The following is a 26,095-nucleotide window of genomic DNA, read 5'->3' on the forward strand; positions in this document are numbered from 1 at the left end:
TATAATCAGTGGCATGTCTTGTGTCTTTCTTCTCCCCCTTGCAGTACAATAATGTGTTAATTGGCACTAAATCTTATCAAAGACACAAAAGTATAGGATCAAGTAGGAATAAAGAAATAAGTTAGTAATACTTTCTGTCTCTCTTCTTTCATCTATCATTCTCCTCTGTCTGAAGTGAGGTGTGTAGGTCAGTTGGGGTGTGTAGGTCATTGAGGTGTGTAGGTCAGTGGGGTGTGTACGTCTGTGGTGTGTTCAGTGTAGGTCAGTGGTGTGTTCAGTGTTGGCAGTGTGTGTTTCATTGGGTAACCCAGAGACCAACCCACCTAGTCACCTCAACGACTACATCTCACTCACTCTATCTCTCTCTTTCTGCTCTTGTCACTGTCAGTGAGCTCTTGTCTGCTCTCTCTCTCTCTCTCCCTCCCTCCCCCTCTCTCTCTCTCTCTCGCTCTCTCTCTCTCTCTCTCTCTCTCTCTCTCTCTCCCTCCCTCCCTCCCTCCCTCCCTCCCTCCCTCGCCTCAATCTCTGTTTTACTACGAGCTCCCAGTCTTTCCTCTCTAAGACAAGGCTCGCTCTAGTATTGTCCGGTCTTCTCTCCCTCCTTCTTTCCCTCTTTCTTTGGTTGTAGGATGTTACTCTGGCAACTCTTTGGTCTGATAGGCTTCCTAACGCTTTGCAAAGGTAAGACTCCTTTTTCTGTAACCTCAGTGGTGTGTGTATGTTGAACTAGCTGTGTGAGGTCTCCTCTCTATCCCCCTAACCCAGGTCTAACCCAGGTCTAACCCAGGTCTAACCCAGGTCTAACCCAGGACACACTCTTAGAAAAAAGGGTTCCAAAATGGTTCTTCAGCTATCCCCATAGGATACCCCTTTTTGGTTTCAGGTAGAACCCCTTTTTGGTTCCATGTAGATCACTTTTTGAAGAAAACAACTAGCAGCGATCAACCAGAAAGCAGCCAGCCAACAGTGGCTTTTATTCCACGTCTAAAATAAACTAACTTGTACATTATTTGATTTGCCCTAAGTGTCTAAACACTGAACTGAAAATCACCATAGACTTCACCAACCAGTGATTCTGTAATTCAAATCAAATCAAAGTTTATTTGTCACGTGCGCCGAACACAACAGATTTACAGTGAAATGCTTACTTACAGCCTCTAACCAATAGTGTGAAAAAAAGGTGTGTGTGTGTGTGTGTGTGTGTGTGTGTGTGTGTGTGTGTGTGTGTGTGTGTGTGTGTGTGTGTGTGTGTAAGTAAATAAATAAATCAACAGTAAAAAGACATTTGAAAATAACAGTAGCAAGGATACAGTGCCTTGCGAAAGTATTCGGCCCCCTTGAACTTTGCGACCTTTTGCCACATTTCAGGCTTCAAACATAAAGATATAAAAGTGTATTTTTTTGTGAAGAATCAACAACAAGTGGGACACAATCATGAAGTGGAACGACATTTATTGGATATTTCAAACTTTTTTAACAAATCAAAAACTGAAAAATTGGGCGTGCAAAATTATTCAGCCCCTTTACTTTCAGTGCAGCAAACTCTCTCCAGAAGTTCAGTGAGGATCTCTGAATGATACAATGTTGACCTAAATGACTAATGATGATAAATACAATCCACCTGTGTGTAATCAAGTCTCCGTATAAATGCACCTGCACTGTGATAGTCTCAGAGGTCCGTTAAAAGTGCAGAGAGTATCATGAAGAACAAGGGACACACCAGGCAGGTCCGAGATACTGTTGTGAAGAAGTTTAAAGCCGGATTTGGATACAAAAATATTTCCCAAGCTTTAAACATCCCAAGGAGCACTGTGCAAGCGATAATATTGAAATGGAAGGAGTATCAGACCACTGCAAATCTACCAAGACCTGGCCGTCCCTCTAAACTTTCAGCTCATACAAGGAGAAGACTGATCAGAGATGCAGCCAAGAGGCCCATGATCACTCTGGATGAACTGCAAAAATCTACAGCTGAGGTGGGAGACTCTGTCCATAGGACAACAATCAGTCGTATATTGCACAAATCTGGCCTTTATGGAAGAGTGGCAAGAAGAAAGCCATTTCTTAAAGATATCCATAAAAAGTGTTGTTTAAAGTTTGCCACAAGCCACCTGGGAGACACACCAAACATGTGGAAGAAGGTGCTCTGGTCAGATGAAACCAAAATTGAACTTTTTGGCAACAATGCAAAACGTTATGTTTGGCGTAAAAGCATTACAGCTCATCACCCTGAACACACCATACCCACTGTCAAACATGGTGGTGGCAGCATCATGGTTTGGGCCTGCTTTTCTTCAGCAGGGACAGGGAAGATGGTTAAAATTGAAGGGAAGATGGATGGAGCCAAATACAGGACCATTCTGGAAGAAAACCTGATGGAGTCTGCAAAAGACCTGAGACTGGGATGGAGATTTGTCTTCCAACAAGACAATGATCCAAAACATAAAGCAAAATCTACAATGGAATGGTTCAAAAATAAACATATCCAGGTGTTAGAATGGCCAAGTCAAAGTCCAGACCTGAATCCAATCGAGAATCTGTGGAAAGAACTGAAAACAGCTGTTCACAAATGCTCTCCATCCAACCTCACTGAGCTCGAGCTGTTTTGCAAGGAGGAATGGGACAAAATGTGCAAAACTGATAGAGACATACCCCAAGCGACTTACAGCTGTAATCGCAGCAAAAGGTGGCGCTACAAAGTATTAACTTAAAGGGGCTGAATAATTTTGCACGCCCAATTTTTCAGTTTTTGATTTGTTAAAAAAGTTTGAAATATCCAATAAATGTCGTTCCACTTCATGATTGTGTCCCACTTGTTGTTGATTCTTCACAAAAAAATACAGTTTTATATCTTTATGTTTGAAGCCTGAAATGTGGCAAAAGGTCGCAAAGTTCAACGGGGCCGAATACTTTCGCAAGGCACTGTATATACAGACACCGTTAGTCAGGCTGATTGAGGTAGTATGTACATGTAGATATGGTTAAAGTGACTATGCATATATGTTGAACAGAGAGTAGCAGTAGCGTAAAAAGAGGGGTTGGTGGGTGGTGGGACACAATGCAGACAGCCCGGTTAGCCAATGTGCGGGAGCACTGGTTGGTAGGGCCAATTGAGGTAGTTAAAGTTAAAGTGACTATACATATATGATAAACAGAGAGTAGCAGCAGCGTAAAAGAGGGGTTGGTTGGGGGGGGCACACAATGCAAATAGTCATTTGATTACCTGTTCAGGAGTCTTATGGTTTGGGGGTAAAAACTGTTGAGAAGCCTTTTTGTCCTACACTTGGCACTCTTGTACCGCTTGCCATGCGGTAGTAGAGAGAACAGTCTATGACTGGAGTGGCTGGGGTCTTTGAAAATTTGTAGGGCCTTCCTCTGACACCACCTGTTGTAGAGGCCCTGGATGGTAGGCAGCTTTGCCCCAGGGATGTACTGGGCCATACGCACTACCCTCTAATGAGAATGAGAATGGGGGCGTACTCAGCCCCCCTTTTCCTGTAGTCCACAATCATCTCCATAGTCTTGGTGACATTGAGGGGTAGGTTGTTATTCTGGCACCACCCGGCCAGGTCTCTGACCTCCTCCCTATAGGCTGTCTCGTCGTTGTCGGTGATCAGGCCTACCACCATTGTGTAGTCTGCAAACTTAATGATGGTGTCGGAGTCGTGCCTGGCCATGCAGTAGTGGGTGAACAGGGAGTACAGGAGGGGACTGAGCACGCACCCCTGGGGAGCTCCAGTGTTGCGGATCAGCGTGGCAGATGTGTTCCTATCTGCCCTCACCACCTGGGGAAATTCAAAATTTTCTTAAAATATTTTTTTTTTTCAATTTTGGGGGGATACCTAAAGGGTCCTAAAATTCTTAATCAAATAGCTAAAAGATCCATCGTATGACCGTCTTAAAACAATTCCACGTTAGCTTAGTACCCCCACCCGCCCCTCCCCCAACGACTTAGACTTTGAGGTTAATTTACCAACATTTCTGATATAATATATAATATAGTGTTTTGGAATGAAACTCTTGAAACATAACCTTTATTACAATTGCATTTAGTTTAGTTTTTCTTTTTGAAAACACTGGTAGGGGTCAAGAACAATGTAAAAATCTAATCACATTTTATTGGTCACATACACATGGTTAGCAGATGTTAATGCGAGTGTAGAAAAATGCTTGTGCTTCTAGTTCCGACTATGCAGTAATATCTAACAAGTAATCTAACACATTCACAACAACTACCTAATACACACAAATACAGTGCCTTGCGAAAGTATTCGGACCCTTTGAACTTTGCGACCTTTTGCCACATTTCAGGCTTCAAACATAAAGATATAAAACTGTATTTTTTTGTGGAGAATCAACAACAAGTGGGACACAATCATGAAGTGGAACGACATTTATTGGATAATTCAAACTTTTTTAACAAATCAAAAACGGAAAAATTGGGCGTGCAAAATTATTCAGCCTCCTTAAGTTAATACTTTGTACCGCCACCTTTTGCTGCGATTACAGCTGTGAGTCGCTTGGGGTATGTCTCTATCAGTTTTGCACATCGAGAGACTGACATTTTTTCCCATTCCTCCTTGCAAAATAGCTCGAGCTCAGTGAGGTTGGATGGAGAGCATTTGTGAACAGCAGTTTTCAGTTCTTTCCACAGATTCTCGATTGGATTCAGGTCTGGACTTTGACTTGGCCATTCTAACACCTGGATATGTTTATTTTTGAACCATTCCATTGTAGATTTTGCTTTATGTTTTGGATCATTGTCTTGTTGGAAGACAAATCTCCGTCCCAGTCTCAGGTCTTTTGCAGACTCCATCAGGTTTTCTTCCAGAATGGTCCTGTATTTGGCTCCATCCATCTTCCCATCAATTTTAACCATCTTCCCTGTCCCTGCTGAAGAAAAGCAGGCCCAAACCATGATGCTGCCACCACCATGTTTGACAGTGGGGATGGTGTGAGCTGTGTTGCTTTTACGCCAAACATAACGTTTTGCATTGTTGCCAAAAAGTTACATTTTGGTTTCATCTGACCAGAGCACCTTCTTCCACATGTTTGATGTGTCTCCCAGGTGGCTTGTGGCAAACTTTAAACGACACTTTTTATGGATATCTTTAAGAAATGGCTTTCTTCTTGCCTCTCTTCCATAAAGGCCAGATTTGTGCAATATACGACTGATTGTTGTCCTATGGACAGAGTCTCCCACCTCAGCTGTAGATCTCTGCAGTTCATCCAGAGTGATCATGGGCCTCTTGGCTGCATCTCTGATCAGTCTTCTCCTTGTATGAGCTGAAAGTTTAGAGGGACGGCCAGGTCTTGGTAGATTTGCAGTGGTCTGATACTCCTTCCATTTCAATATTATCGCTTGCACAGTTGTCATTGGGATGTTTAAAGCTTGGGAAATCTTTTTGTATCCAAATCCGGCTTTAAACTTCTTCACAACAGTATCTCGGACCTGCCTGGTGTGTTCCTTGTTCTTCATGATGCTCTCTGCACTTTTAACGGACCTCTGAGACTATCACAGTGCAGGTGCATTTATACGGAGACTTGATTACACACAGGTGGATTGTATTTATCATCATTAGTCATTTAGGTCAACATTGGATCATTCAGAGATCTTCACTGAACTTCTGGAGAGAGTTTGCTGCACTGAAAGTAAAGGGGCTGAATAATCTTGCACGCCCAATTTTTCAGTTTTTGATTTGTAAAAAAGTTTGAAATTTCCAATAAATGTCGTTCCACTTCACGATTGTGTCCCACTTGTTGTTGATTCTTCACAAAAAAATACAGTTTTATATCTTTATGTTTGAAGCCTGAAATGTGGCAAAAGGTCGCAAAGTTCAAGGGGGCCGAATACTTTCGCAAGGCACTGTATAAAGGGATGAATATGAATATATACATATAAATATATGGATGAGTGATGGCTGTGCGGCATAGGCAAGATGCAGTAGATGGTATAGAATACAATACACACATATGAGATGAGTAATGTAGGATATGTAAACATTATTAAAGTGGCGTTATTTAAAGTGACTAGTGATACCTTTATTAAGTTCATTTATTAAATGTACTGTATTAAAGTGGCCAGAGATTTGAGTCAGTGTGTTGGCAGCAGCGACTCAATGTTAGTGATGGCTGTTTAACTGTCTGATGGCCTTGAGATAGAAGCTGTTTTTCAGTCTCTCGGTCCCAGCTTTGATGCACCTGTATTGACCTCACCTTCTGGATGATAGCGGGGTGAACAGGCAGTGGTTCAGGTGGTTGTTTTCCTTGATGATCTTTTTGGCTTCCCTGCGACATCAGGTGGTGTAGGTGTCCTCGAGGGCAGGTAGTTTTCCTCCAGGGATGAGTTGTGCAGACCGCACTACCCTCTGGAGAGCCTTGTGGTTGAGGGCGGTGCAATTGCCGTACCAGCCGGTGATACAGGCCGGCAGGATGTTGTCATGACGCTAGCCCTTTCAGTGATTTGGCTAGCAGAGATGTGAACAACCCCCTCTTCTGTTGGGGGGGGGGGACAGTTTTACAACTTAACCCCCACGTCATAAATTCTGTAAAGAGACTCTCCCTTGTCCATGCAGTATGGAGAGTTTCACAGTAGAACAAAGGAACTTCTACTACATCACAGAATTTGAGAACTGAGTGTGTAAACGGTCAGTGGAGAAGCCAGCCACGACCCGGTCCGTTTTGTTTTATGTTTGTGACCTCAAGAAGGACAGAAAACACACAGCTATATCTCTGAATGGGTACATTTCTCAATGATGGTGTTTGAATGTCCGTCTGCTGGAGAGTTAATCCGAGTCGCTCTCTCTCTTTCTGTTTCCCTGAAGATCAAAGTATTTTGAGGTTAGAATGGATACTTTAGAGTACCATTCAGAAATATTCTCATAGATAGATGTTTTGGCGGTTGTCGGTATTCGCTTCCCAGGTTTACATAATTTCTAGCTACAGACTAGTAATTAGTATCTAAGATTTGCTCTTACTCTGTAGGGATCGACAGTTTCAGAGTTGAACCATTTCCAGCCGTGTAGCCAATGCTCCACGTATTATGGTTTTCTAATCTTGGTACTCAAACCTGTGCCACTTCAGCATACACCGAGGTATGTGTGCTCTAAACTATTCGCAATCACAGTTCATGCTGTGAGTTTGCTCAGTCTTAAGAGCATTTCCTCAGCAGGTGTTTTTATTCGTAACAATAGGAAAGGGCTGTTCCATGACACCAGATCATGTCTGTGCTCACGGGGGCAGGCCAATGACTTAGTTAAACTTTAAAGGGAATACAATTATCTCACATTAAAGGTTTAACATCACATTCCATCATTTCACATAGTTTCATCTTTACTCATTCATTTTATACAAGAATTAGATGCAAACACCATAACTGAGAAATGTACACATTCAGAGACATAGTTATGTGTGTTTCCTGTCCTTCGTGAGGTCACCAAATGAAACACACTCAACATAACTGTCCCTTAAGTGTCCACGAACCCTTCCCAAATTCTCACAAGTGGACATATAGTTTCATTTTTACATTTTGGGGATTTAGGAGTTCGGCCATGTGAAATTCTTTGTTCACTCTGTGGTCTCTCTCTCTGCATGGCCAGGGGAAGAGAGTCTCCACCAGGAATTTACAACCTGAGATAACAGAACCTGGGTGTAGGAGAGGGTGAGAAGCCACGATCTATACCCAGAAAGGACCAGGTCATGACAATGCTCTCGATTGTGCATCTGTAAAAGTTTAGTGTTTTCGATGACAAGCCACATTCCTTCAGCCTCCTGAGGTTGAAGAGGTTGGAGTATTCACCAGCTGCCTGATCATGTTTAAATGCAAAATGAAAGAAGTTGGGGTTCACAGTAAGAGCAGAGAATGACCTGACCCTGACCTAGGGCTAGCAGCGTATCAATGAACACACACACACAGCAGAGGAGGCTGGTGGGAGGAGCCATAGGAGGAGAGCACAGGCTCATAGTAATGGCTGGGATGGAATAAATGGAACGGTATCAAACACATCAAACATATAGAAATCACGTTTGACTCCTTTCCATGAATTACATTCCAGCCATTACAATGAGCCTGTCCTCCTATAGCTCCTCCAACCAGCCTCCTCCGACACACACACCCCTCCTCCCCCTTCTCTCCCCAGGCCAGGATAGTGGTGTAGGTGCACTGTGTGATGACTTTACAGAGCTGGACTTCCATGAGAGCTTCCTCGGGACCACCCTGAACATTAAGCTGCTGCTCTACACCAAGTAGGTTAGAAAGAGAGAGTGTGTGTGTGTGTGTAAGCTATTGGATAAAAAGTAATGACATTTTCTCAATAAAGTCTTCTCCTTTCTCCCTCCTTCAGGTATAACCTACGCTGCGGCAGAGAGTTGAACCACCACCAGCTGTCCTCCCAGCCACTCTTCAACCTCTCCCTGCCCACGGCTTTCGTCATCCACGGCTACCGGCCCACCAGGGCCCCTCCGTTCTGGGTGGACCACGTCGTCCAGCTGCTGTCTGAGCAGGAGGACATGAACATCCTGGTAGTGGACTGGAACAGAGGAGCTGCTAACCTCAACTACTTCACTGCTGTGACCAACACACGACAGGCTGCCAACAACCTCACCGGCTTCATACTCAACATGCAGGTGTGTGGCTTGAGGGACGGGGGGATGGTGGGGGTGGGGGGGGATTGTGGAGTGTTGCTCATTTTCTGAGAATCTTCAGTTGTTCTATGAGTCTTTGGTCAATGTTGCTTAATGTTCACTGTGTGTGTGTGTGTGTGTGTGTGTGTGTGTGTGTGTGTGTGTGTGTGTGTGTGTGTGTGTGTGTTTGTGTGTGTAGGCAGAGGGAGCGCCTCTGAGTTCGGTCCACCTGATCGGGTCGAGTCTGGGAGCTCACCTGGCTGGGTTCGTAGGAGCAAACCTGAAGGGCAAGATCGGCCGCATCACAGGTAGGATAAGAGAGTCTGTGCCCTTTGAAGCTATTATTTGATTAATTCATTAATTGGATCATTAATTGATTCATTGTTGTCCAGGTCTGGACCCAGCAGGGCCCATGTTCACTGGAGCGACACCTGAGGAGAGACTTGACCCTTCAGACGCCATATTTGTAGATGTACTACACACTGACATAAACTGTAAGTACTGACATGCTGTGCGTGTGTGTGTGGCGAGGGATTCTCTAGATGTGTATTTTTGTCTTCCTATTTGTTCATGCAGCGTTTGGTCTCAGAGGTCAACATGGTCATATTGACTACTACGCCAACGGAGGATCTGACCAGCCAGGCTGCCCCAAGACCATCTTCTCAGGTAAGTCTAACACACACACACACATGTAATAACACTGTAATAACTCACCGCTTCTGTCTTTTGAAGGGAGGTCATATTTCATGTGTGACCACCAGCGCTCTGTGTTCCTGTACCTGTGTGCTCTCAACCGAACCTGCAGTCTCACAGCCTACCCCTGCTCCTCCTACAGCGACTTCCTGGATGGCCGGTGCCTGCAGTGTGAGGCTTTTAAGCCCGCACCCTGCCCTATGCTAGGTGAGGACCGCCTTCCCACTGGTCAACCCAGAATCTCACTGAATCCGTAAACAAGGAAAGAGATGCTTGTCAACAAATCATTGATCAAGTGGTTTTGGTTGCCATACCAACAGTCCTAAAGTTGTATCCATGGTTACCGTCCCAGGTTATGACGTCAGCAGGTGGAGGGATATTCTGCTGCGATTGGGTCAGACCAAGGTATACTTCACCACCACTGCCACGTTGCCCTATAAAAGTAAGTTCAACACCCCTGACTATCTATTAGTGATTAACATACACTACATTACCAAAAGTGTGTGGACAACTGCTTGTTGAATATCTCATTCCAAAATCATGGGCATTAACATAGTTGAATGCCCCTTTACTGCTATAATCATGAAAAACAACCCCAGACCATTATTCCTCCTCCACCAAACTTTACAGTTGGCACTATGCATTCGGGCAGGTAGCATTCTCCTGGCATTGGCCAAACCCAGATTCGTCCGTCGGACTGCCAGATGGTGAACGTGATTCATCATTCCAGAGAACGCGTTTCCACTGCTCCAGAATCCCAATGGCGGCGAGCTTTACACCACTCCGTCCAACGCTTGGCCTTGCGCATGGTGATCTTAGGCTTGTGTGCGACTGCTCGGCCATGGACACCCATTTCATGAATCTCCTGACAAACAGTTATTGTGCTGACGTTGCTTCCAGAGGCAGTTTGGAACTTGGTAGTGAGTGTTGCAGTCGAGGACAGATGATTTTTACACACTATGCGCTTCCCTTTCTGTGAGCTTGTGTGGTCTACCACTTCACGACTGAGCCGTTGTTGCTCCTAGACGTTTCCATTTCACAATAACATCACCTACAGTTGACTAGGGCAGCTCTAGCAGGGCAGAAATTTGATGAACTGATTTGTTGGAAAGGTGTCATCCTATGACGGTGCCACGTTGAAAGTCACTGAGCTCTTCAGTAAGGCCATTCTACTGCCAATGTTTGTCAATAGAGATTGATCGCATGGCTGTTTGCTCGATGTTATACACCTGTCAGCAGCGGGTGTGGCTGAAATAGTCGAATCAACTAATTTGAAGGGGTGTCCACATACTTTTGTATATGTAGTGAACATAATGCTTCTGAAGCAATGAGTTCTTAAAGATTGTGTGTGACACGTTGTGCATGTGTGTGTGTGTATATATAACACAGTGTGTGTGTGTGTGTATATATATATATAGAGGTCAGCTACATGGTGGACATGGTGACATGGAACCGGTACCCTCGCTGGGGAGTCCTCATCCTCAGACTCCACAGTGGCAGGAACTTCACTGAGGCACGCATTGACCAGTCAGTCTCGCACGCTTACACGCACACACACATTTGTTGCAGTAAGACCTCTATCGATCCCTCTCACCCTCTCTCTCCTCCAAAGTAAGCTGTTCAGGTTTGAGCAGTACACCTCCACCCGTCTGTTGGTCCAGTTTGATGAGGACCTTCAGCCCATCCAGAAGATATCCCTCAGCATTGCTACCAGAAACATGATAGGCCCTCGCTACAAAATCCGACTAATCCGCATCCGCCTCGCCCCCCTTGAGCAACCCGACAGGTGAGACCACCACACACCTGAGTTACACACTTTGCCCCCTCTTTTCTGCATTCCCCATATACTCCCTCCTCCTTTCTCTAACTCTCCCTTTCTCTCCTCCCTCCAGGCCGCTGATGTGTCGCTATGACATCATCATGGAGGAGAATATTGAGGTGGCGTTCCGCCCTCTGCCCTGTGACCCTCGTCTCTGAGCCACCACCAGAGGGCCTCCCCAGCCAAACACCCAGATGAACCACAAGGGGCAAACACTTGACATCGTCCCCCCCCCCCCCCCCCCCCCCCTGCTTCTGCCGTTGTATAGTCTAGCCAGGCTGCAGGATCACATGCTTTGGTATAGACGGTGAAGACACCGTGTTTCTTGCAGCTCTCCAGTTCTATGACATCTGATTACAGTGTGGATTAGGGGTCATCTTGGTTGGAAAACACAACAGAACACTGGTGGACCATACAGAGATAACTGAAGAGCTGAATAATGATGTGGCTGATCAGGGGGGTTGTTGGGAGTTTTCCTCTCTTTCACTGCTCTCTATTTCTGTGCCATAATGAAGGTTGATGGTGTTGCTATGACAATTCTGTATTTTAATGCAGTCAGAGGGCATTCATAACCTGCTATAACCAGTCATATGATGTTGTAACTCCTCATTGTAGCTCCTGGTTTGTGTCAGTGTCTTGTCCATGTGTATTGCAGCACTGACTTAACTGAGCAGCTAAAAAAACAACTTGAAACAATGAAGTTGTATTAAAAGTGGAAATGTTTTTATAAATTATATTTAAAAAAATCATGGAACAGTGATGTAATCTTATTTTTGTAAAGACTTTGTGTTTCTACCTACATTGTTTGAAATAAATACACCATGTGTTTCACTGTGATCTGACTGGATTTTCTCCCACATCGCCTCTGCTCTTGTGGGGTTAAAGGTTAAGGCCTGACTGCCTCTGTTTGTAACTGTGGGGTTAAAGGTTAAGGCCTGCCTCTGCTGCTAAGCACTATCCACCTGTACAGCTGGATATCCTCATGACCAGTCAGCTCTGTTTAGTCCAGCGGGGAATTATTCCATGGTTCTGCTGACTCTAGAAAAGTCTGACCCTTGACCTATCTGTCTGGCAGGGGCATTAACTCTGTTCCTTGAATAGTCCTGGCCAGCCCGGTTTACCTAAAGCAGGCCTGGGTGGAAGAAGGCAAGATTGACCTGTTAAATATCTGCAAGGATCACTTCTGTACCTGACAGGTGTGTACAGGTGAGAGATGTGGACAATCCTGCCTCATCTCAAGACATCAGTCAGGAAGTTAAAGCTTGGTCGCAAATGGGTCTTCCAAATGGACAATGACATCAAGCATACTTCCAAAGTTGTGGCAAAATGGCTTAGGAACAACAAAGTCAAGGTATTGGAGTGGCCATCACAAAGCCCTGACCTCAATCCTATAGAACATTTGCAAAGAGGCCTACAAACCTGACTCAGTTACATCAGCTCTGACAGGAGGAATGGGCCACAATTCACCCAACTTATTGTGGAAAGCTTGTGGAAGGTTTGACCCAAGTTAAACAATTTAAAGGCAATGCTACCAAATACTAATTGAGTGTATGTAAACTTCGGACCCACTGGGAATGTGATGAAAGAAATAAAAGCTGAAATAAATCACTCTCTACTATTATTCTGACATTTCACATTCTTAAAATAAAGTGGTGATCCTAACTGACCTAAGACAGGTAATTTTTATTAGGATTAAATGTCAGGAATTGTAAAAAACTGATATTAAATGTATTTGTCTAAGGTGTATGCAAACTTCCGACTTAAACTGTATGTTATATGTGCACTATTTCTATGCTTCCCGTTCTTACGTTTCATTTTTGCGTCTTTTACTTTCGGCTTTAAACACACGCTTCAAACTACTGAAAATAAAATATTTTTGGTTATGTAAAAGTTATTTCACTGCATGCTCTTCATGTTTTTGATTTAACCAAACTAGAACATCTGGTGTATTGAATTTAGGCAATTATTGAACTGATCAATTAGCTCAGTTGGCAGGGCCGGCGTCCAAATGAAATATTGAAAAACTGAGCATTTATTTGACCGAGAAAATGTGTCGACAAAGACTCATCGATCTCAGTTAAAGCATCGGCGGGGGCAAAACAGCGCCCCCCGTCTCCGTATGTGTAGACCATGTGTCTGATGCTGTCTGGACCAAGAGTATGGCATGTCATAATATTTCTGTCAGATAAATATAGAGGGCCATGTTTCGCTCGATCAGATGCTTTCTCCGGTGATGTAGTTTCAGTAGAGGAAGAGGCGAGGCAAAGCAAGAGGGCTCACTCTCGCCAGAATATGTCCAGTACAAGACCAACGCGTTTCTATGGGAATAATATGCAGACCTAAGCTTGTCGCCTGCCTTCACGCCTTTGGGACACAGACTCCCATTGTTAGGGCAGAAAAATTAGCATCTCGTCATTACATACAGATCTCTGGTTTCAGCTTCTTGCGAATTGGAAAATAAAGTAGGGGAGTGCACATCGCACAGCTAGGATGCTGGACTGCATCCTAAAATAAACATTTATTCCTGTCCAAATAAAAACATTCAAAATACTTCACCAGGGACATGACTTATCCACAGACGATCATTAGTTTATTGTTTTTTTGTGTGTAGGCCTATGCCTATTTGGGATGCCCACAATTTGGGCACACGGGAATATGTCTAGCTGATTGAGTTGCGTGGCCAGTGAAAAGCCTCTAAAATATGTATGAAGTTAATGTGTTTTGAGTATCATTTAAAATGTTGCATCAAGATGGGGAGGGGTTGTGTGGATCTCTCCAGAATACATGCATATGTAGGAACGTGCTCATTTGGCAATGTTGGATTACCGATTGTCTTAACTCACCACGTCCACCACCAATAAACAGAGTTTCTCAGTCATTTTTTCTTTGCCTCGCACAAGCCAACGAAGTCTGTTTTTTAACATCCATTGCGAATGATAGTTCCTAAGTATTAGAACAACCTTTCCAACACTCCCGGCCTCGATAATCACCAAGCCTCGGCGTGAAAGAGCAAAATATCATGATCTGATGACCCCATATAGTCAGTGGAAATGCTATTTTAAAAAACAGTAGTCTGTCTAGAGCTCACTGGGTGGGAAACTCTGAGGGCCCAGAATAGGCTAGTTGATACAATGTTGCAGTTCACTAACAATAGCTCAAGTCAAGACAGATAGAAAGGGAGGCAGACAGGTGGAGAAGAGAGATGATTGTGATTGAAAGAAACAGAATTTTCATCAGGTCATTTTCTACTGTTTTTATTTGTCAGCTTTACTTAGTTGAGATGGAAGTTACAGGCCTACTGCTGCATTGGCCTATAGGCTGTCTCGGAGTTCTATGAGCTCATTTCTTTAGCCAATGGATCACAGTGTATCAATGTGTTCATGTGGCAGAGGCTGCTGCTCTCACCTCAGTTCAATTTTAACTGACATTTTTATCATTTTATTTCAGATTTTTATGATTAACCACGTGACAATGATTGAGAAAATAAAATATTGAAATGAAACTGTTGCACAAAAATGTGCATATAAAACAATTATCATAACTGACACTAAGAACGGTAGAAATGCTAGGGTAAACTGGAAACATCCACAAACTTGAAACTCACCAGCTGCCTATGGTCTTTACTATTACAATCTGAACATGCAAGAGGATGCACACATAAGGTGGTCCTGGGAAAAAACATGCCCCGCCTATGGATGTCAAAGGCCGGTCCAACTGATTAGTTCTGCCCCCGGCTCTGTCAATTGGTCAGGTGTGGGTGCCTAGACAGAACAAAATCCCGCAGTACCAGCGGGACTCCAGGAGCACGGTTACCTACACCTGCTCTACACTATACTTGCTCGTTTTGTAACAAACTGAAATTAGGCAAACATTTTGCAACCAGGAAATGGTGGAACGATTTATGCATAGTGCATCTTTAAATATCAGTTGGCCATCTTACTTCCCCACCACATTACTCTCTCTGTCAGGAGAGCAGCTACATTGCATGGGCTTTACATTGACAGCGTGGTACAGAATGTCAGGTGGTCAGGTGGTCGTGGTTCAGGCTGTGGTCAGTCTGCAGCAGTGTGATCTATAATATATACAGCCTATCAACAGTTAACCACTGACTCCATTTGGATTGCTCCAAGCTTCCATTCACCAGTTGGCACCTGTGAGAGAGCGAGAGAGAGAGAGAGCGAGAGAGAGAGAGAGAGCGAGAGAGCGAGAGAGAGAGCGAGAGAGAGAGAGCGAGACAGAGAGTGCGAGAGAGAGAGAGAGAGAGTGTGAGAGAGAGAGAGAGAGAGCGAGACAGAGAGTACGAGAGAGGTCTTGTGAATATAGGTGTTAGGTTAAGAAGTAGGGCAGCTAGGGTTGTAATGGTCCTATTAGTGGGCAAGATGATTGTCTAGAGGAAAGGAGAGGACTTGATTGGCTCAGGGTCAGACATAAATGAGATCTAGGGAACAGATGGACTGACTGACTAATGTACGTAACCAGACAGGAAGGTAAACAGAGGCCAGTCATAGGAATTACACTGTCAATCAACCAACCAATCAGTGAATGACTGAGGTCACTGAACATGGCTGGGAAGTTGTGGTTCTCTGAACAGGTCTGTGAATGACAACACACTGTACTTTTTAACTTCTGTTTCCTGGTTTACATTGACTGTACATACTTATGTTTTGGGGTACCAACTGACCGTTAATATTGTGGTTCCGTTGTCTCGTTGATCCAGACAGGTTGCAAGGGCTTTTAGGAGGCCAGTTGTTCCTTTGCTGGTCTCCCATGTCTTGTCTAATCATGCCACCTCTCCTCTGACCCCCCTAGAGAGAGAGAGAGAGAAAGCGAGAGAGCAAGAGAGAAACATCCAAGATATATTTAAAGAAAGATACAGATAATATCCATTTTATTCACTTCCCTACCAAATGTAAACAGACACACGCACACCCTCACACAGTCTCACCATGTCTGCAGGCCACCTCCTCCCTCTCCGTGGTGGGCCTGACCAGCCTGAAAAGCCCTCCTGTTCCTCGTCTTCCTCTCTACCATACCCCCCCTGATGGTCACTGAGACAGAGTGTGTGAGAGGGAGAGATGGTATAAAAATGCACCCTTCCTCCACTTCTTAAGGTAATCACTGATCTGACAGATTGGGTGAACACAAGGATCTGTAGATCAGTGATGACTCCAAGAAAGGGAGGAAGGAATCATTGTAATATTCAAAAGAAGCCCCATCATGTCTTCACTGTGTTGTAGTACCTCCCGGCAGCCAGGGGGTGCTGTGAGAGCCTGCCTCCAGGTATGGTGACCTTCACTCCCTCCAGCCTCTCCTGTCTCCTTCTCTCCAGGTCATGTCTCAGGTCTCCGGGATCTCTCACTGCCTGCTGCTGCCTCTGATCACACAACACATCAATAATACATCACTCAATCAACCAATACATTCAGGAACCAATCAGTCCATTGACATATCAATCATAAACCTCTACACATTATTGTACCTGCATGCGGCCAACTTTAGAGAAGACAGGTTCCATATCAGGTTCTGACATACTCATGTTGAACAGCCTGGACGAGAGGAATACAAATATATTGTTTGTAAACAGCACATTAAAGGCTTAAACAAAAGCTCTAAAGATATTCAAATTACCGTGGTAACCAGGTGTTCATGTACCTGTTCAGAGTTGGTCCTTCTTCCTCCTGCTCCTCCTCCTCAGGCAGACCTCCATCTTGGGGGCCAGAGAAACGCTCGTTCAGTGTCACACCATCGCCCCTAAAGTAATGCTCTGGAGAATATCAGAGAAAGAAAGAGTAAGAGATTGATTGCCTTGAAGGCTGTGATAAGTATCTATAGGTTCTGTCTGAGGTGGGCACATTAGTGTCAATGAGCGGTGTGTGTGTGTGTGTGTGTGTGTACACAAGTGGCTGTGCGCAGCGCATATTCAGGTTGTATTTGTTTCGTTTCCTAACCTTTGACCTGGTGCACCAGGGTGATGATCTCCTGGGCGAAGGTCCCAGAGTGCATTGCGGACTCCTGGTACGTCCCAGAATGCTCTAGCATGGGCAGGAAGTCTAGGCGCTGGCGGCCCACGTTGACCAGATCCAGTGACAGCTGGCGGTCTGAGGAGTAGCACAGCTGGCTGGAGGAACGGAGGAGGGATGAGAAACGGAGGAGGGATGAGAAACGGAGGAGGGATGAGAAACGGAGGAGGGATGAGCAACAGAGGGATGAGCAACGGAGGAGGGATGAGCAACGGAGGAGGGATGAGCAACGGAGGAGGGATGAGCAACGGAGGAGGGATGAGCAACGGAGGAGAGATGAGCAATGGAGGAGGGATGAGCAACGGAGGAGGGATGAGCAACGGAGGAGAGATGAGCAATGGAGGAGAGGAAGGAAGTGGTGGAGGCATTACAATCTGAGATCAGGCCTGAATACAAGGGTTTAACTATGAAATTATAGTACTAGTAGTTTACAGTGGTAGCTAGCTGATGGGCAATTTGTGGAAAGGGTTTGATTTAAGTAAAGACTGTAGTTTGGGGGTGGAACTAAGTCATTTGTTCTGAACAACAAAATGTATGCATGCATGAATAAGTCATTTTGGATAAAAGCATCTGATAAATGGTATATTTATATTCTGAATTCAATAATACTGTTAAGGGGAGTTAAGTGGATCTCTTATGTAAATCAAATATAACTAAACATTGTGTACTGAACAACCTTACCTTGACCGAGGCATCTGTAAACACACTACACTTACCTTCACATTTTAAAGCTTTAGGAAAAATGACTGATTAAGTACATCATCAAGAGCTGTTGGTTTGGACATATTTGCAAAAATGCACTTAAAGTCCAAATTAGGTCAAATTGTTTAAAATGAGTTTGAAACGCAACAGGAAGAGAGTGATACATTACTCGTCTCCAGGAAGAGAGTGAGACATTACTCGTCTCCAGGAAGAGAGTGAGACATTACTCGTCTCCAGGGATGTAGTTGTGAAACGCTGAACGCCAGTCGAGATAACGGGTGGGGGGGGGGGTAACGCTAATGCTAACCAAGTGTATGTGGTGTAAAAGGTGCATCAACGCTCTTGATGAAATAAAATAAAAAAGGTGTGTGAACAGTGATTATCCTCCACTACATCCCTGCCCACTTCCTGTGCCAGTGTATCACTGTGCCAGTGTATCACTGGCATGGGTCAAAGGTGAAAATACATGCTTCTTTAAATGTTTCGCTGTCTGCATTTGTCAATCGACAGTGTAGTTCTTGTCCTTGGTTGGTGAAATGTTGACAGTGTAGATGCTTGTCCTTGGTTGGTGAAATGTTGACAGTGTAGTTCTTGTCCTTGGTTGGTGAAATGCTGAGAGTGTAGTTATTGTCCTTGGTTGGAGAAATGTTGACAGTGTAGTTGCTTGTCCTTGAACGGTCCAGAGTGGACAGGATAGATCTCGTCTTTGATTGACCCAAGGTAGACAGTATGTTCTCTTGCAGGTGTGGTTTTCGTGAGCAAGTTGTGCCAAGATGAAGTGTAGACTGACAGAACCCATCTGTACAGGAATGTTTCTGAGATGTCCTTTTTCAGAGCAATACTCAAGTGTTTTCATGAGGATTCATCCATGCTGAACTATTGGCTGATACATCGGCTGTGTTTGAGGTTTCAATTCCTCTTCCTCCCAAAGTGTTCATTCTGGGGCCTTTTAACTAGGCCGAGTCCAGATTCACTGTCAGGAATACCTTAGTCCTCACCGAGTTGGGTTTCCCCTTGCTGTTGTAATGCTTTGACAGAGCTGTTTTCCTGGTGCAAGATGGAGTTCATCAACAGTCATATGGTTCTGAGAGCCTCCTGGAGAAGAGACACTATTAGTGGGATTGAGTTTGAGCATTATTACTCCCTGATTGGTCCATGAGTATCAGTGTCAATACGGGTGGAAAAGACAGCTGAACGTTAGCTTGAAGAAGTCAAGCCGAAAGCTTTATTTTCATGTGTTGAGTCCAAAAGTATTTTTCACTCTTTCCAATGTGGAAGTTCATCTCCAGATATTCATCATCCACTGCTTTTCTGACTGGACATCATCCTGGTCATCTCCAGACCTTCACATTGCCTTCTGCTCTTCTCCACTCTTGCTTGTGTCTACTAGCTGGTCACTCAGGCCTTCTTCAGTTCATCCAGAAGGTCGATCTCTCAGTGTGTTTAATGACTGTGCTCCTCCATCCAATGATTGGATTCTCACTGGTCTGTTCACGTCCCTCTGACTTAGGCCATAGCATCCGGTCTTTACTTGTAGTCATCCAGTGTTGTCCTTTGTTCTGGTACAGCTCAAAGTGAGTTATACTAAGAACCTGTAGCCTTTGGTTGCTTTAAGGACAACATCATTGCCTTGAGTTGTTGTTCAGATAGTCAGGTCTGCTCAGTGCTGCGCTTTATAGTCCATTTCTTTGAGTGAACCTGTTTGTAGAAAGGTATGCAGGGCCACTCCAAACCCAGTTTGGTCGGAAGACCCATGCAGAACAGATCCCCCAGGTTTCTGAAAATATGTGGTGAGTGTTGAGAGAATTTGGATCCAAATTTGCCTCAGAAGCGTAGGTATTGTGAGACCGTGGCAGAATCTCCTTTAGGCCTTGAGACTTTTTAGCATCATGAGTTTAGACATGAAGAACAACCAGGAACATGATAATGTGTGGCCTTGAGGGTGGTCAAGACGGTGACTGAAGTCGTTAAAGTCTTTGGCAAGTTTCAGTGGGAATGAGTCCACCTCAGATTAAACACATTGGATGAAGACTTAAAATTATTCTGCTTGCTTGACAGATAAGTATGAAAATCCTCTAGAAGTCTGCAGAATAATATAGGCAATGATGGAAAGAACATGTTGACTTACCTTTGGACATTGGTCTGAATAAAATACAAACGTTTGAGCTAGTTTAAGCTATTTGAAAGTCTTGTGACTAGAGCTGGTGTTTTGGCATATGTATCCTCTCAGGCTGAGTGGGGTAAGGGTGAATGGTCATTGCCTGGCTCAGAACAACACTGCTTCTGAAATAAGTCCTTTCACAATAGTCTTTCTCTGATTAGCTGATCAAGAGCTGATAATTCCAGGTGTTTCGCAAGACATTGAAAAAAACATGGTGGTTTCAAACGGATGTTCCTGAAGTGCAGTTCAGGACATATTCCAGCCCAAATCGTCTTCAGTCAACCGAAGACCAAGGCACCATGCAGTGGCTCAGTGACTGACATTTATCAGGCTCATCAACTCCATATTAGAATGTATTGGGTATCATGTATACAGAAAATCCTCCTATATACCAACGAGACTCTTCTGCAGTTGTTTGGTGCTCAGTTTGGTTAGTACCAATACTTTTCCCCTTGTCTTCATGGGTTCTGCATTTTCCTCCAAAACTCAGGTCAATCAGCTGTAGTGAGTGGCAGAACTGTGCCTCCTCCACTCCTCTCCATCCACTCTTTACTTTCCACAGCTCCTTCAGCACGTTCCACCATGCAGGCTGCTTGCTCTTTATTCATTTCAGCTGTGAAGGATGAGCTGCAAACACACTGCTGGCATCTGGTTGGTCTCTTGGCTGGTTGGTCTCTTGGCTGTCAGGGATGCTTTCGCTGTGGGAAGCCGCAACCACTCCCTTTGTGAGTTGCCACATTCTGTTGGGGTGTTCATTGGATGAGAGAGAGATTTCTGAACAACTGATGAGCAAAACCTCTGCCGTGAGCCATTAGGTTATTAATATGGTTGATAGTCTTCTACTGTGGCATCTCTGTTCTCTAGAATGTTGCAAAGCTGGTCTGAGACGTTCTGCCCCTCTTGATGAACAATAAAAGTTATTTGGGAGATCCCGACTTGCCTCCTCTATGAATTGATTCCACCTTTCTAATCATGAGAATGTGAAGGACAATGCTGTAAAATGGCCACTACTAAAAGGAGGCGTTTGGCGATTCGCCATGTTCATCACTGCAATGCCCCACATCAGGAAGGATTAGTTTGATGTATATAAATTGCGTCCCATCACAAATTCTCAGCTTGTAGAATAAAAAAAATTGGTTAGAAGAAAACTTCCTCCTCTGGCTGTCAATGATCTCAGGGCTTCTGACTTTGTCTTCCTGCAGTTGACAGTGAGAGTTGAAAAGAAGCATGAACTTTCACCCTTGACCCCTAAACATTGCTGTCGGAAACACCTTACCTGTTCTGGCCCACAGGCCGGTTCATGTCCACCTTGATGGTGAGCGTCTCCTCGCCGGCGCCCATGCGAGGCATTCCCATATTGTTCTGCTGTTGGTTCCAGTTGGGGGTGAGATCACTATGCTGAGGTTTCCTAGGATCCATCCTGCCCTGTGCTGGCGGACGGCCTCCTCGCGGCCCTGGTCCCCGGTCCTTCTCGCAGCGGGGCTCCTTGTCGCTCACCTCTGCCCAACCGGGCGCCTCCTCTCTGGGCTCCATGTCCCAGACGCCTCCCCTGGGTTGGTACCCCTGGTGCTCCGGAGGGGAGTGCTGGGGAAAGGCATCCCGGGGTCGGTACCCCTGCATTCCCTGAATTAGAGGTCGGGGCTGGTTCATGGAGGGCCCCATCTGTCTCTTGCCACCCTGGGCTGGGGCCCCCCTCTCCCCTCGGAATGCACTGTTTCTGGCCCTGGGCTCTGTGGGACTACCTCTATCTTGGAAGCCCATGGGGCTGGCTCTCCCATGACGATCAGGGCTTCTTCTGGACTCATGTATAGGCCCTCTCCTCTCCTCGTGTACAGGCCCTCTCCTCTCCTCGTGTACAGGCCCTCTCCTCTCCTCGTGTACAGGCCCTCTCCTCTCCTCGTGTACAGGCCCTCTCCTCGCCTCGTGGACAGGGCCTCTCCTCTCCTCGTGGACAGGGCCTCTCCTCTCCTCGTGGACAGGGCCTCTCCTCTCCTCGTGGACAGGGCCTCTCCTCTCCTCGTGGACAGGGCCTCTCCTCTCCTCGTGGACAGGGCCTCTCCTCTCCTCGTGGACAGGGCCTCTCCTCTCCTCGTGGACAGGGCCTCTACTCTCCTCGTGGACAGGGCCTCTACTCTCCTCGTGGACAGGGCCTCTCCTCTCCTCGTGGACAGGGCCTCTCCTCGCCTCGTGGACAGGGCCTCTTTTCGCCTCATGGACAGGGCCTCTCCTCGCCTCATGGACAGGGCCTCTCCTCGCCTCATGGACAGGGCCTCTCCTCTCCTCCTGGACAGGCCCTCTCCTCTCCTCATGGACAGGCCCTCTCCTCTCCTCATGGACAGGCCCTCTCCTCTCCTCATGGTCAAGCCGACCCCTGGCCTCTTCTCTGGTATTGGACCTGCTATCCGACTTCCTGAACCGCTCCTCAGTGGCTCTGGCCCGGTGGTGACGGTGACTGAATCGGTCGTGGCTTGGGCTCTGGTCGGGGCCACGGCCCCTCTGGTTGTCGTAGAGTTCTGGCCCTCTACTGTTTATAATACCATGGTCATGCTCCACGATGAGGGTTCCAGGCCCCCGGCCATCGTGGCTCCCTGAGGGGCCCCTGCGCCCCCGTGGCCCTCCTCCTCCGTACTCTTCCCGGGGCCTCTCCAACGAGGGGCGGCGCACCCTAAACTCTGTCTCCTTCCCGTACCTGTGTCGACATAAAGAGCAGGTGACATGGTTCAGCACTGACCGAGGACATACGATCAAGCTGACTATACATAACAAATATACAGATTTTGTAATAGCTAGCTTTCAATTTATTTAGGAAAACACGTAGCATATGAATAGAATTTATGGGCTAATAGATAGTACCTTACATATCGGTTAATGACAACAGTCATTCATGCAAGCTGATTAGCAATAAACAAAGCCATATGACATCACAGGCGCACAAAGCCTCTAGATTACAGCGGGTAACAATAGTAAAGTATTCAACTATATCACAGTGTACGTCATGACAAGCACCTGGTTCCAAGGATCACAGAGACAAGAGCATGTCATCCATGTTAAGCCATGCAATTCAATCTACTACTACTACTCTACGGTTACATGATTACACAGGGGACACAGTAGCAGGGTGAAGTTTGCGCTTAGAAAAAACAGGAAGCTGGGTTCTCCTCTTCAATCTTCTTCTCTCGCTTTTGGCCATAAAATTCCAACGGAACACTGCTCAAATTTACCCAGGATGCACCGCTTCATCAGCTTCCCTCCGGTTCCGGTCAGATATGGTGCTCTTCTCTCTATGCATGTCATCTCTGCTTCGGTCTCCATAGGGACCTGGAAAATCTCCACCCCTCCTCTCCCCCTTCCCCCCACCCTGAACCCTCTCCCTGGGGCTGCGGTCCCTGGACCTTCCCTGGCTCTGGTCCTGCTCTTCTCTTCTCCAGCCTGCAGAGGACACTATCTGGTGGTGGTCAGGACTGTAGTGAGGGTGCTGCGGGGCCAGTGATGGCAGCTTCTCTCTGGGTAGCCTCTGAGGGGAGTGGGGCAGCCCTTCGCTCCCACTTCCTTTTCCCCTGCCACCCCCTCTGCCATCATGGGGGGAGAGCCTTCTGCGCTCGGCGTAGCCCAGCTCGTGAGGTGCCGGTGGGATTCTGCGATGGTGGAATTCCTCTGGGGGGAGGTGGTGGTCAAGCCTGTGGAGGCCTGGGGAAACAGGTCTTCTGTGGCCCTCTGGGCCATCTGGGTGGATCTCGTCCATGAAGCGAACCCACTGATCCTCCCCAGGCAGCCTGCCCAGGTCAGCCAGCACCTGCTGGGGGTTGAAGTCTGGGTCGTCCCAGGGGAACCGCCGACCATCCTGCCTGCGCGGACTAACTCTGCAATAACACACAAAAAGTATAAAACATTTTAATTGTAAAGCACCTTTCATACAGCGTGCTGAGATGAGACAACATTCTAAAGTAATCTTACTGACCCACACACTGGACTAGCATGTCAAATGAAGTGTGGAAGATATTTACCTGTGAGAATAGTGGGGCGATCGTGACCGTGGCCTCAACATTCTCTTTACTTTGAGAGATCAGTGGACAGAGAGAAAGAGTATGCATGGGTAAAATACCACAATACACAGTTCCCTTGCTGTGACGCCATACAATAAGCATCAATAAGATTTATTTTTATATTTATGTCTACACATTTTCACAGGTGCAGCCAAATGCTTGTTTCTAGCTCCAACAGCGCAGTATACCTAACAATGCAAAACAATACACACAAATCCCCAAAACGTAAAGAAATGTAAAAAAATATCAGAACAAGAAATGTCTGTCCTGAATATATAGCAATATACATTTCAGATTATTCAGCAAAATGCTAGGACTGTAACCAGCATTACTATGTCGTTTAACTTGGAAACTAAAGGGATTGAAATGTACAGTAGTAGAAAACATTGAGAACTAAACGTTGTGTATGCTAGCTAGGCCATGCTAAAACCACTAGTCAGGAAGAAAACCAGACTTGGGACTATGATCAGCTCAAACGACGAAATATTTAACTAGTTACTACCAAACAATACCAGCTAACGTAGCTAAGTCTAATAAATAGCAGTGATTTACACCAGATTAACCGCCATATCTTAACATTTGTGTGTTTAATTGTCGTTGCTAGCCGACACTTCAACTCCACGATTTACGATGTGAATTGAGCGGCGACTGGCCGTTTATCAGCGTTGGGTGAATTTTGACTCGTTTTATTGTCGCCTAACTGGAGCTCACAGGTCACATAACATTAACACTGTCGTGTGGTATTATTTGGGTGTGGGAATCAGTCGTTTTTAATAAAAACTTCATTTTATGTGACGTCGGAGCTCCAGTCCGCCCACAATAGTCGCTGCTGCACCACATCGTGTATCGGTGAGTTTAATCGCCTATGTCGTAGCCAGCTATCTAGCTGCATGGCACTTACCCCAGCGCACGTTCCTACCAAAACTAGAGGATACGTAAACCAAAACACCAGTCTCGCACACACGATTTTATTACACAACTACTAGCTAGTAAGTAATGACGATCAAATATATCTCATATGAAGGACGTTCGTATTGTCTGCATTCAGGAAGTTGTACAGTTAACCGTCTTTGCCTCGCGACTTCAAAACAGAATAAACTGCCTTTGACCCGGAAACACACACAATAAGGATAGCGCCACTGTTAGGACGTTTGAGTCACAGACGAAGGGGGTTAGTTATATCATCTTTGCTTGAGTTGTTTCCTCTGAACTAGATGTGTCCCCTACAATTCATTTTTTAATCAAAACTCACTGTAGAATACAAAAGTATTTTTTCACAAGACTGAGGATATAAAACATTAAGAACAGCTGCTCTTTCCATGACCAGGTGAATCCAGGTGAAAGCTATTATCCATAGCTTATTGATGTAATTTATTAAATCCACTTCATTCAGTGTAGATAAGGGGGGGGGGGGGGGGGGGGGGGGGACAGGTCAAAGAAAAATGTATAAGCCTTGAGACAATTGAGACATGGATTGTGTATGAATGCCATTCAGAGGGTGAATGGGCAAGACAAACGATGTGCCTTTGAACGGGGTATGGTAGTAGGCGCCAGGCGCACCGGTTTGTCAAGAACTGCAAAGCTGCTGGGTTTTTCATACTCAACAGTTTCCTGTGTGTCAAGAATGGTCCACAACCCAAAGGACATCCAGCCAACTCGTTCTGGTCACGTTGCTGCTCCAGTTTCAACTGTTCTGCCTGCAGCTATGGAACCCTGACCTGTTCACCGGAAGTGCTACATTGTCCCGGACCTGCTGTTTTCAACTCTCTCTCTCTACCGCACCTGCTGTTTCTAACTCAATGATTGGCTATGAAAAGCCAACTGACATTTACTCCTGAGGTGCTGACCTGTTGCACCCTCGACAACCACTGTGATTATTTTTATTTGCGCTTGCTGGTCTTCTATGAACATTTGAACATCTTGGCCATGTTCTGTTATAATCTCCACCTGACACAGCCAGAAGAGGACTGGCCACCTCTCAGAGCCTGGTTCCTCTCTAGATTTCTTTCTGGGTTCCAGCCTTTCTAGGGAGTTT

The 26,095-nt window shown here is 45.6% G+C and overlaps 2 protein-coding genes across 4 annotated transcripts; one reads left to right on the forward strand and one right to left on the reverse strand.

The window, feature by feature from the left end:
- Nucleotides 1–329: 329 nt before the first annotated feature.
- On the forward strand, nucleotides 330–11,971 carry LOC110490921 (lipase member H). 3 transcript variants are annotated; one of them, XM_036945573.2, is made up of 11 exons: nucleotides 330–681; nucleotides 8,139–8,244; nucleotides 8,343–8,625; nucleotides 8,822–8,930; nucleotides 9,015–9,116; nucleotides 9,199–9,288; nucleotides 9,355–9,522; nucleotides 9,668–9,757; nucleotides 10,734–10,842; nucleotides 10,928–11,101; nucleotides 11,208–11,971. In XM_036945573.2, the coding sequence occupies exons 1-11, from the start codon at nucleotides 630–632 to the stop codon at nucleotides 11,290–11,292; spliced, it is 1,368 nt and encodes a 455-aa protein (XP_036801468.1). In that variant the 5' UTR covers nucleotides 330–629; the 3' UTR covers nucleotides 11,293–11,971. The 3 variants fall into 3 exon arrangements, 2 of the variants coding, with proteins under 2 accessions (XP_036801468.1, XP_090055451.1); XR_016486551.1 differs by having other exon boundaries at nucleotides 366–681; nucleotides 9,458–9,522; XM_090199325.1 differs by having other exon boundaries at nucleotides 560–681; nucleotides 8,139–8,248.
- A 2,403-nt stretch (nucleotides 11,972–14,374) lies between these two features.
- LOC110490922 (uncharacterized) lies at nucleotides 14,375–25,192 on the reverse strand. The gene is made up of 11 exons (XM_090199326.1): nucleotides 24,962–25,192; nucleotides 24,022–24,070; nucleotides 23,239–23,877; nucleotides 21,294–22,706; nucleotides 17,083–17,252; nucleotides 16,787–16,898; nucleotides 16,614–16,680; nucleotides 16,375–16,508; nucleotides 16,080–16,182; nucleotides 15,816–15,939; nucleotides 14,375–15,285 (listed from the first exon to the last, which is right to left on the reverse strand). Exons 2-11 carry the CDS (start codon nucleotides 24,060–24,062, stop codon nucleotides 15,272–15,274), a joined length of 2,817 nt encoding a protein of 938 aa, XP_090055452.1. The 5' UTR covers nucleotides 24,063–24,070; nucleotides 24,962–25,192; the 3' UTR covers nucleotides 14,375–15,271.
- Between the last annotated feature and the right edge of the window lie 903 nt (nucleotides 25,193–26,095).

Source organism: Oncorhynchus mykiss, chromosome 15 (genome assembly GCF_057628025.1).
Source record: "Oncorhynchus mykiss isolate SJ-2025 chromosome 15, ASM5762802v1, whole genome shotgun sequence".
NCBI lineage: Eukaryota > Metazoa > Chordata > Actinopteri > Salmoniformes > Salmonidae > Oncorhynchus > Oncorhynchus mykiss.

Bases quoted from the DNA above. Each gene is read 5' to 3' on its own strand.
- LOC110490921 (XM_036945573.2), top strand. From the start codon at position 630: ATGTTACTCTGGCAACTCTTTGGTCTGATAGGCTTCCTAACGCTTTGC. The intron at 682-8,138 runs GTAAGACTCCTT...TTCTCTCCCCAG, and splicing joins CTTCCTAACGCTTTGCAAAG to GCCAGGATAGTGGTGTAGGT. The intron at 9,117-9,198 runs GTAAGTACTGAC...TTGTTCATGCAG, and splicing joins ACTACACACTGACATAAACT to CGTTTGGTCTCAGAGGTCAA.
- LOC110490922 (XM_090199326.1), bottom strand. From the start codon at position 24,062: ATGTTGAGGCCACGGTCACGATCGCCCCACTATTCTCACAG. The intron at 16,899-17,082 runs GTTAGGAAACGA...GATATTCTCCAG, and splicing joins CCTGGTGCACCAGGTCAAAG to AGCATTACTTTAGGGGCGAT. The intron at 16,509-16,613 runs GTACAATAATGT...TTGTGTGATCAG, and splicing joins CTAAAGTTGGCCGCATGCAG to AGGCAGCAGCAGGCAGTGAG.